This window comes from Diprion similis, chromosome 4, assembly GCF_021155765.1.
Source record: "Diprion similis isolate iyDipSimi1 chromosome 4, iyDipSimi1.1, whole genome shotgun sequence".
NCBI classification, from domain to species: Eukaryota; Metazoa; Arthropoda; class Insecta; order Hymenoptera; family Diprionidae; genus Diprion; species Diprion similis.
In genome coordinates, this window is record NC_060108.1 from 19529461 (window position 1) to 19541764 (window position 12304).

The 12304-nt window shown below is 37.6% G+C and overlaps 1 protein-coding gene across 1 annotated transcript in view; it reads right to left on the reverse strand.

Annotated features, from left to right (window-relative positions):
* The window catches only part of LOC124406004 (diacylglycerol O-acyltransferase 1), a 56822-nt gene that overhangs the window by 24506 nt on the left and 20012 nt on the right, over positions 1 to 12304 (reverse strand). Inside the window, exons 4-6 of the mRNA XM_046881302.1 lie at positions 10609 to 10661; positions 7564 to 7672; positions 3140 to 3295 (exon numbers count right to left, since the gene is read on the reverse strand). Coding sequence (XP_046737258.1) covers positions 3140 to 3295; positions 7564 to 7672; positions 10609 to 10661 — 318 coding nt within the window. The remainder of the gene's footprint in view (positions 1 to 3139; positions 3296 to 7563; positions 7673 to 10608; positions 10662 to 12304) is intronic.

Consider the following 12304-nt stretch of genomic DNA (forward strand, 5'->3'; position numbering starts at 1 on the left):
GGGTTGGGGGAGTAACAAAAAGCATTAGCAACAATACATAAATCTTAAAGCTAACTCTGGTTGTTCATTTGCGGCACGGCAGGACTCTCCCTTGCTCTTTAAGAGCGCTTGACGCGGCCGCCTGGGAGTGGAGGTGCGGGTCGGTGACGGGCTGGTAGACCCGCCACGTCACAATATACATACATACATATATATGTATAGATATATATATATATATATATGTATATATATATACGTGTGAATCGAATTTTCCGCGTGAAATGTCCGCGCTTGTTATATGTATATACGAATATACTTATATATATAGGGCAAGGCGTGCAAATGGCAGGCCGCGTGTCGAGGAGCAATTATGAACGGTGTTCAAAATTGCTCACGGAACACTAGGAATTGTCTTTGATGATCATTCTGCCGTAATAACGTTTGATTACGCCTTCGGCATACGCAGCTGACATACATACGCACTTACACAGGTTCAGGTACATAACTCGACTCTCGTATGTGATATATACGCAAATTTGTACATTATATCGGAAACTTTGCCGAATAACTAAAGCGCTGAAGCCTGAATTATACTCCGTTCCTTGGGCCTTAAATTAAGAAGTTAACGTTACACCTTGCCGGAAATAATTTCTTCTTTTTTTGTCGAATTTTATTTTTATATATATATATATACAAATAAATTTCATCAGTCTTTGAGAAGAAAAGGGTTAAAAAAAAAAGGAAGAGAAAAACAATAAGATTGTATAAGAAGGAATCTCCTCTACAAATTCCGATAGCTTAATTTCCAGTGAAAAGTTTGGAAAAAAAATTCCTTCGCCAAGCTGCTACCAGAGAAAGGATCAAAGACGAAGTACGAAGGATAAGAAATTAAGAGCTCGGGAAGATATAAAAAGAAAAAAGGGTGGACGAAAGGATAGTTGCCGAACTTGCGGGTTACCGACAATCGATACGCGTACGTGTTACGATTTATATAGTTCAAAACAGTCCAGTGGTGAAAATTGCGGAGGATTTTGCGGTGTCGAGGAGAATTGCAGAGGACGTAGGTATCAGGGTTTCCCTGTTCACCCTGCGAGAGTTAATTTGTCGGATTCATTGCGGTTTCTCATTGGGGTAGTTTCGTGAAATAGAGCACCGAGTCCTGCAGGTTATATCGTGTGAAGTTAGGGGAGTTTGGGGAGTTTGGGGAGCAGTGAGAAGAGATAAAAATCTTTCGGCATGTCCTCCTTCCGCCTTCGACAAACCAGAAATTACTTCGAGAGCAGCGGAGGTTGATTGAAAAGAAAAGAAAAGAAACGAAAAGAAAATAAAACGATAAGAAGAAACAAGAAAACAAGAATCGTTATGTGTCGGGTAGATTTTAAGAATCAATCTCTAAAAATTTTCCAAATTTTATATGTGCCTGAAAGATTTATAATTCTCGATTATTTCAATCTCGTATAAACTGCGCGATTAGAAAAACTTGGCGGTTAATATCAACGCGAAAAAATATACATCTAATTCATACGTGCGGTATGTATACCACGAAAATTTACTACAAAAAAGAAATCGAGGTATCCATTCAAACTTCGATTATTCAATAATTTAGTAGCCATACGGTCGTCCGAGTAAAGACAATGAACAAGCAATTTGAAAGTATCGTAAACGAGAACGAACAAGTCTGCAGTTTGATATGAGCAGGAATATTTACCTGAGAAGAGAAGGAAGGAAGAAAGAATAAAATAAAAAATAAAAAAGAAATCAACGTTCAGATAATACAGTGACACACCTATATACCGTGCCAAAAAACAAGTATATGGTTATTTTACATTCTTTACTTTCTTTTCTTATGCGCGTGCTGTTCAGTTCTTTGAGGACATCAATTTTCTTTATTAGGGTAAAATTATCGTCGCGCAATTTCGGCGACCTCTCTCTCTCTCTCTCTCTCTTCCGTCCTCTTCAGTCCTCTCGTGTCTTGGGAGAGACGGTCGAGGTCTTGTGTTACATACAACAACGAGAAAACTACATTGACCTCGCGTGACGAAGAGGCATTCGACGCTGATGAATTTTCTTAACTACATATACTCTCTCTCCTTCTCTCTCTCTCTCTCTCTCTTTCTCTCTCTCTTTCTCTCGCTCATAGAATGTTTTATACAGCCACCCTTTCACCCCTGTCAATAACGTGATCAAAACTCTATAGGAGTTTGGGGTTGCGGTGGCGGTGATGGTGGTGGTGGTGGTGTTGGTCGTTTACAAACGGAAGGGCGAACCCGAATTATGAAAACGTGTAATTTCACGGGCAATTTTAACCCCGAGAGGCAATGGTTCAGTCCAATCAAAGCGTGACTCGCGAAGTGATGAGTTCTAATCGTGCATTATACCGAGATTAGGTATATACATGTAGGTATACAGGTTTATACACACGCAAACACGATTCACGATTCCGTGCAACTCTCGGATTACAAATACGTCTTTCAATAAATCGCTGCTTTTACTTTACAGATCTTGAAATTCTGGTGTTATCAGGTTTAAAGATGCATCGTCAACTGATCCAGTCGAAAATTCCTTGAAACCAAAACGATCTGACAAAATTCGGCATATACGCGATTTGTAGAAAATTATTAGCGAACAAAGTCAGCTAAGATTCGTCAAAGTTGAATGAACTATATCACAGCTTTCGGTTGGAACTTGAAAACTTATTATAACAATCGACCGTCTTAAGCCGCGTTTGTTAAATTCTTGTATTCTTTGTGTTGAAAAAATATTATTCCAGTTCACTTAATTTTGACGCTCCGTTATCATCAATTCGTGCAAAATTTTACCCCTCTTCGCGAAATGTATAACTGTAATAATAATATTAAGGTATACACTCGAGTTTGTCGAAGAAGAAGAAAAAGAAAAATTTGGAAAGTTATTTCCTGGTGAGCGTCGCAAAACCGTCGGTTCCAAATTCTAAGACAGAATGGCGAGAAATTCTCTGAAATTTTTCGACAACTCGTTGAATTCCTCGCGAAAATTTCTCTCACCTCTACGAGAAAATCTTACCCCTCGAATTCCAACGTGCATTATTGTATTAATTAAAGTCAAGAAATTATGCGGATTTATTATACACCTAATGCGCACCTAGTTTAAGCAAATGACGCCTCCATTGTTCTACACTTACCCTGAAGATTGTTGTACGAAAGCGATTGCCTTCGCATTCTCCCCTGCGAATTGACGTGTCTTTTTCTGCTTGTTCTGCACCACATGTTCACCTGAACGTAGGACCACAACTTGAGGAACAATATTGCGTACAGCATGCAAACGTACATCGCACCGACTGAAACAGAGGAATTTCAAAAGGCGTTAAAACCGGTTGAAGATAGAAAAAACAAAACCAAGAATTCAATTTTTACGACTATATCCACAGAAAATGACTAAAACATGAAAATTTAAGGAAATATGTGATACTGAACGCAGAGAGAACTTTTTGCGTTCCTTTTTTTTCTCGCGGGAGCGCAATATTTTGTTTCCAATAACAAAATTGATGAAATGATTGTTTAGAAATCGCAAAAAATTTAATTGAATAAAATATACTTTTTTCTTTTTGTGCAAGCGCGAAACGTAAATATTATATCATTATTCTTGTTGATGTCGTGATTTTTATTACTATTGTTATATAATATTACAGTTCAGCGAATACAGCTATTCTTATGTATAATACACGGGGTGAAACTCTCGGCAATTCTGCACGTTTACCTGCAGCTTTTCCTATAGAATATATATATATATATATATATGTATGTAAGGTATAAAATTTTCCGATATTTCCATTAACCGGGGAAAAATTTCTTCACCCTGCATTGTTTGTGTCTTAATTAAAACGCTGCACAGTGCACCTCCCCTTACAATTTCCCGTATAATACCTCGAATGCCCGCAGGTTGGAAATCGCAATCAATTAACGCCCGCGGGTCGAGAATCAATTAAAAAATTATGTGCATTCTGCACCTGCAGACATGCAGTGTGCTCGATAATTCGATTATTATAGCTGTAAAAACTCGCGCGAGTTGTGCAATTACTAAAAATGGAGATGAAATTTCTTCCCCTCGCTCTTCTGCATTTCAATCACGCGGCCATTTTAACCAATCGTAAACATAGTAATATTGATTTCCTATTTCCAATATTAATTAGCCCGCAGATGAATAAATGAAACTGATAAATCAATGAATTACAGTTAAAACCCAGGATATATTCCCGTTGAAAAAGATGTTAAAAAGAAAGTAATTCGTTCGCGCGAAAGCTTATACCGCGAGAAAATTTATTTCAAACATTTCGTAACACGGTGTTACCTACATTTTACACCCCCAATTTCATATTTGTTTCTTAGTATTTTATTTTTTAATTTAATTTTTTCTCCTATCTCTCGTTTGAAATGTGTCAGGCACGACGACGAGGTATGCCTAAAAGTTGATCCGAGCTTTCAGGTGAAATATATGAATAGCAGTCGTAAAACGTGCCGGTGGAATAAGTTCGCCGATTTGTATATCCTGCGAGAGCAAGAAATATAGGAATAAAAAAATTCTCCTTCCTAAATACATATATATACATATACATGTATATATACATACACGTTTCACGGTTTCCCCGCAACGTCTCCACGCGAATATCAAACACGGATACGTTTTCTCGCTTCGACGATCCGTCGAAACGTGGTTCGAGAATCGGCCAAGAATAAACTGAACCAGCCTAATAGTGTCTTCTTTCCAAGAAACAAACTGGGATGAGTTTAGGGATACGAGGGAACGTATGGGAACGTATGGATCCACTAACTTCGGTCGGCTGCACAGGCGGACCATCTTGCAAGGGTGTATCAATTTCCCATGATCCTCGTGCCTGTGATAATGCCGATACGGTACACGAGCGATAATCGCCAAATGTCGTGGCATACATTAAGGATATAATTCTCCGTCACGTTCGCTTCAGGGAACATCGAACAGGTTCTCGTGCTTTCAGCTTTTTCATTTCAACGTCTCTTCTAAAAGAGGCAACTTGGCCAAAGCCAATTTAACCATCGGAAAGATGATCGTCTAGAGACTTTGAAAGAGAAAAAAAAAAAAAAAGTTCGAACAACGCGGTTAAGATATTTAAACAGAAAAATAAAGAAAATTAATAAATTTATTTCGCAGCTTCGATATGTTCCCGTAACTTTCCGCTGGGATTTCAGTAATGAAAGATACCTTTATACGAAAATAATTCCCCCGACAGGATATCGATCGTTTTATCAGGTACCTGTAGCTGTACGGAAGTTAAACCGTCCTGGCAAGGATGGACAAACCTTTAGTCCCCGCGTCATGCTTGCCGAAGAGAATCCCGTATAAGCGTTCAGACAAAGCTGGAGTACAGCCAGCCTGTTACGTTAACTAGCTCGTTTCTGGAAACGCGGACGCGCGCCACTCGCCTATGTACAAGATAATCCCACCGAAATTGGTTTCCCGTATAGCTTCGAAAGCCCGATGACGCACGATTCGAATTACATCCAGTAATACCCGCGGCGATGCCGATTGATTTTCGTATACCTTTGTGCAACGATTAAAAGTGTGCAGATGGCAAGAAAAAAGGAGAAAATTATAAAAATAAATAAATAAATAAATAAATAAACTTGGATACCAGATACCGGCACTTTTCAACTATAGAGAATCGAGCCTGTCGCTTTTTCAAAAGTTCGTTCTAAGATCGTTTGATTCGTTTCACCGAGTGTAACGAGGAACGTAAAAATTCAGAACTAGAAATTTGAAACTCATAGGAAACGAGACACTGTCTGAAGCAGAAATGGAGGAACGCGGTGTGTTTACATACAATACATATAGATACGTATAGACGTGTGTAAAAAGTCGAAATTTCCGAAACAAATAAAGGCTATAACGGGGCAGCGGGTGTAGGTTCAGCTACTGGAATAGCCTGGAGTTGGTGCCAAGTTTTGCCTTTATACGCATGGTGGCTCTCGATAAGTATTACTGCGCCGTTGTGCCAACAGTGGTACAAATTCGTGCCAGGAGAATGAGAAGGGTGAGTCTGGATAGGATCTGAATGTTCGACACTAAGGAAATGCCCAAGAAATTCGAGGGACGAAACGGTCTGTCGGTTTCATTGCGAACGTGTAATAATACAGTGTACATGCGTGTCATTCCGAAAACTCAGTTTTCGCTGGAAAAGTCAGAGAAAAGGGAAATCGAAAAATGGAAGATGAAGGAGAGAATTAACGATAAGAATTTGAAAATGATGTTAAGAATTTAATGTCGAGGTTTCGCATAGCTGATCGTTAATTTTGTCTGTTCGTTGTAATCGGGCAAGAATTGACATTTATTTTGTACTTTATATGGTTGGTTTAAATTTTGATGTGAAATAGTATAGGACGAACAATCAACAATACGGAAGCGTGGAAAGAACGGAGTGTAATAATACGATAACGAGGAAATCGAGCGACGCGACGTACCTCGAGTATATCGAAAGAAAGCGAAAGCAAACTGCCAATCCTTCAACAAACATAGGAAATAAATTGGCAAATTATTTCCGCCAGGATGAAATATATCAACAACACTAATGCGGTCCGCAAAAAATAATGAAAAAAGAAAAGAGAAACAATATTGCTTATGAATCAGAAACGGCAAGGAAGAGATACCAAGGAAAACTCTTGCGTCAACGATCAGCGATTTCAACATTTAAAAACCACGCGAAATTCGCTGAATAATAATGTCATCGGACTAAATGGTGTATGAAAAAAGAGTTTATTAATTTTATGTACAGCGTAAACGTTGTACGCGATGCATAAATTTCCCTTGAAACTTCTCGTTAATTCTTCATGCACATGTACAGTCACGTTTCGACTGTTTAATTTTATTTTTTAATTTTTTTTCGTAAGGCTTTAAAATGAAAAAAATCAAGGAAATAACAAAATTAAAAATTAAGTAACTTCGGAAAAGCAGTATCGAACCGTAAGCCAAAGTCTCGTTCGGAATAACTTTCGAGATAAGCGTTCAAGGTTTTGTACTGCATCTGCAAATATTCCGGAGTTGTTGCAAATCTTTGCCACGTTTCATTTGATTTTCGTTATATTTTTTTCCACGAAATTTTCGTGCCAAAATTTGCAGATACGTAATTTCAGAAACGATGTGAAATTCCACTTATCGAGTATCGTCAGACGTTTCATTAAACAGATCGTGCAGCCCGAGTAGATATCGGCTTTTGTAAAGGGTTGATACTACGAAGGAGCTGCGTGCAAGCTTGATTCGGAACCCCTAAATGGATCGGGGCTCGTGTCAGAACCGCTTTAGTTGTTTCGCCCCTTAATTATACGGTGTAATGTCACATTCAATACCTTGCCGATTCGTACCCTTGAAGTAGCACGTTCCCCCATGAATTTCTAGGAGTTTATACACGCGAACTAAGCCTTGCACGATCAATTAGTCAAGTGTTCGGAGTTTCTCGTTAACGTGACAAAATCAACAAATCATGGTAGGAAACATCATACCTGCCTACATGGACGAATAAATACGTGAGTAAATATGGACGGATGATATTTTTGATTTTTTTTTTTTAGATTTACTCACCCAAACTGAAGCCCGATTCCTTCACGTGGATAACCACCATCGGCATCAGGACCATCACCATGAGATTGACAACGTGAAACACCATTCCAGGCCCATGAGCGATTATTTCCTGCAAGTCATAAAAATTCACTGATTTATCACATTTCCCAGTTTTCGGTGAAACGAGATTCAAAGATTTATAAACCGCCAGTTTTTTCTTTCTTTCGTAAGTAAATATGTACAGTGCATACGGCTTTATTAAGCTAAGTAAACTGTGCGATATATAGCGGATGGAGTAAACAGCTCACACAATGGCGGCCATGTTACAAAATACGATCCACTTCGCGACTTTGGCCTCAGTTTACCGTCGATCAAGTCTAAATTCGTGTGAAAATGAAACTTTGCCAAGTTTTTCAGCGGCTGCACGATTAGAAAACATAAATTTAGTTCATTTGAACGGATAAACTGGTTGGATTATACCTTTCAAGGTTATTTCCTAACCTATAATAGAGCAGCATTAATTGTTTTGCAGCGGTATTTATTTTTAGTGCCCGATATTCCGCAGAGTTGATAACCTGAAAATACCACTATATTTTACTGTTCTTTTTTGCTTGTTTTTTTTTTTTTTTTTTTTTTTTTACTGCTGTTTGTTTTAGGAGTCGCAAACATTGCTGCGAGGCATTTTTTGCCAGGTTGTGATTGATCGCGGTTTAGTTGAATATATTGTTTTATCGAAGGGCTGGTTAACGGGGTCAAGCTTGAAGCTAATATTTATTCAGTTTGTTTGATTTGATAGACCGCATCACCATGTGCCGGGTGGATATATACGCACCCACCCTGTGTTCCCAATGTTATTTTTGGGAAGCTTTTTTTACTCGCTAATTAATTAAAAACAGTAAAAAGAAAAAAAAAAAAAAAAAAAAAACAAACACACGGCAGGGAGATTGGTAGGTACACGAAAAAGTAAAAACTCGTACATAAATTTCAAGCTTTTTCGTACTCCTCGCGCCTCACACATCGATATACATATACATGCATACTGCATATGCATGTAAAACACATATATGTATATATGTATAATCCATCGGGCGTTCCGACTCAACTCAATTAACTTCAACACTAAAAGTTTTTTTCATCTTCGATAGAAGAAATTCTCGTTTCGCTATACCAGTGAAACAAATTAGAAGATAAATCAAAATTCAGAATTCTTATATAAATGGACGGTACGTTATAATTCAAAAAGAAACAAAAAAAAAAAAATGTCAAATCTATCCAACACGGTTCAATTTATAAAACTCGTGCATTATTTAGATATACATGTGAGGTTTTTTGATAGTCCCTTAGAATATACTCATCACAATCCCGAAACACAGTCCGGCCTTTCAAACGTTGTAAAATAATTGGTAAATATTATCACGTATATTGGTTATAACTTGAAATGATAAATCTAACACAAGATAGACTCGGCGGGTCAGTTGAAACCGACTGAAAATTAATATTTCTGTAATAATAATTCATTACATGTAATAGATAAAAAAAAATTAATTTATTTTTCTTCTACTTTAAACAAATTCACTGAAATTTTACCAAAATTCTAGAGAAAATTTTTATTTTTCTGGGGCACGACGGGTCTCTTCTAAAAAATGGTAAAAAAAAAAAAAACAATTTTTGATAGCAATTTTTCTTTAAAAGATCCATTTTCCCCAGGATATGGTAAATTGGCCTGAAATAGCCTAAGTGGATGAATACTCTAAATTTACAACAATGAAAAAATAAAAAAATGAACATTTTTTTGACCCAATTTTTGAGGGGGGCCGCCCTTCCCTATATATATTACCCACATTGTATTTTAATAAGAGGCAAGCCGGTGAATAGAATATAATACCAGGATTGATCAATAAGGTCAATAGCTGGCGAGGCTGTAGACTTTTTTCGGGTGATATTAAGCTATCGGAATCAGATTAAGAGACAAGGGACATTTATTGGTTATCGGATTCTCGTTCGAGGCATTCACTTTGTATTAATAAAGTCAAATAGCAGTTAATGAAATACCGAGAGGGTGAATGGTATTAAAATTTTCCAAGACCGCGCGCGTTTCCCACGTCCTTTCAAGAACAAAGGATCATCGTATAGATGTACAGTGTACACATACATATCCACCATATTTATATTTATATATATTATTATATATATATATATACCCTAGCCTACCCCATGCACTTTACTCGGGAATATGCAAGCTCTCTCTCTCTCTCTCTCTTCCTCTCCCACGCCGGAAGTAATTATTTTGACATCGAGGAAGGCGAAAAAAGACGAGAAAACGGACAAAATAAATCCGTACGCGCGTGAAATTACCGATCAAGGAATAAGGTGAGGAAGTAGGGCGGGTGTAGGTGATAGGGTAGGTAGAGTAGTTGTAGGTGTAAGTCTAAGAGGAGCTTACGGAAACAATCGAAAAGCACGTCTTAACTTTTTCCCGTCGGTCACGTACCTACGAGTTTGCCTTGTGGCTGCAGGGAGGCAACTTCTATACGAAAAACTTTTACACACTTAATAAATCTTCCCGGAGCCCGGTTTCGTCTTGATAACAACCCGGGACTCTAGCTACCTTCCTACCTTCCTACCTTCCTACCTTCCTACCTACTCTCCCACTATACGAGTGAGTCTAAGGCAAGCCGCGCGGTGTCTTATAACCAACCAACCAACCAACCAACCAACCACCTCCAGCGAAACCTCAGGATTCTCGCGATCCACTAAATTGGAGTCACGTACTTGCTGAGTTTTTTGATCCCGAGTGACGCGGTCAATTTTTCTTCTCCGTCTCTTTTTCCTTCCTGATTATTCTCTCCGTTTTGCAGTTTTTCATATTTCTTTTCTTTGTTTGTGTTCTTTTTTTTGTTTATTTATATTTGGTATATTTTCTAATATACGTATAATTCGACGAGGATAAATAATTATCGGTATAAGTTTAGTAACTCCGAGAAAATGGTTAGAAACTTTTTGAATTATAAGTTAACAATGAATTAACTTTTCTCATATCGTTTCATTAATACACAATTTACTCACCACAGCCAATCCTTTTTCGATTAGTAAGCACAGGACAACAGGTACCGTCGAATCTGTAAAAATAAATTGTAAAAAACCTAAATTAAGGTGAAAAATTATTAAATATCAAGTTTGAAAAATTGATTATTCGAATTTCTAATTATACATGTATGGGACTTGGAGGAAAGGAGAAAAAAAATAACTTCGATCCTTCAGGCACGATGTGAAAATCCTGTCAGGCAATAATAAACCGTGATACGGTTACACGTATACATGCATACATATAGGTATATATATATAGGATAGAATATACGGTACGTTTGCGAAATCGCGTATATATATATATATATATATATAATGGATTTAATAAGAATAACCTATACATAAGTACGTACGTAGATGACCTCTACAAAGATTATACGTCTGCTTACGGTGTGGGTGCAGCCTCATGCAGACGAAACTGAACCGAAGGCAAAACTCTCGCTCCGTGATCGGGTTAAAATATTGCAAAACTTAAATAAGTTTAAAAGATGTGAGTAGCGATATGAAAGCGCGCCGAGCCGAACTGCGCCAAGAAGTGTGTAATATAGTATATAATAGTTTTACAAGATATACATAATATATAGGTGATATGCGAACCTATCCTCAAAAGCACACAAATTATCTGAATATATATGTATATAATATATAATATATATGCACGTATAACGCGAGAATTATACACGGATCGTAATGTAGAAATATCACATATAATGCGATTTCAAACATTCTAAAACCTGCGAAATTTCGCGGCATAATATTATAATGTTACAAAGACTCGGGCTTAATAACAATAACGATGACTTGATATTTTATGTGTATAAAAGAAAATAAATTCTCCATTCACAGTGCGAATTTTCACTCGAATGAAAAACGTTCTATTTATGTTATCATTTTTTGTTATTTCCATTGTTTCAAACCCGCCCCCCGCACGATATACAGCAATAAAAAAAACAACTGTCAAAACCTTGTTCACCGTGCTACTGTAATCAAGTCTGCAGCGGAATTCACGCCGTGCTGCAAAAAATAGCAACAAACTCGCATATTCGTGTTAAAATTTTTATTTTATTTTCTTTTTTTTTTTATTATTATTATTATTATTATTATTATTTTCACCTCACCGTACGTACTTTTTACTTTTCACGTCTAGTGTCAATCGCCGGGATACATTTGTCAATTGCGAATGCAAAAAGAGAGAGAAAAAAACGGCAAGAAGTGGCAAACGGTCGGTGCACGCGGGGGGTTGTTGTAAAAAATTGCATATTTGCATACACGCCTGCTACAAGCACTCCGGAATAACAAATATAATTATAGGAAATTCCCGGGGAATTTCCTCCAAGCGGCTCGTGAAGCGACACACTTTACAAACAACTCGATGTAATAATTCAAGAGGCCTCCCGACAGGACTGGCGAACTGATAAGCCGGAAATTGCATTTGGCATTTCACTCTGCTGACGAATGAAAAAGTTAATAATTACCCGCCGCCGTCGCCTCTACGTGGGCTTATAAAAATACACATGCCTAGGTTACTTCGTACCTGCGCGTACGACCACGTTTTTCATCCAAATTGTCACGAAACAATTTTTCCCAATTTTCCAGACACCCACAAAATTTACTGTACGGTGCCCGCATGATATAAGTCTTTAACGCAATAAAAGAAATTCAATGTCTTTTTGCT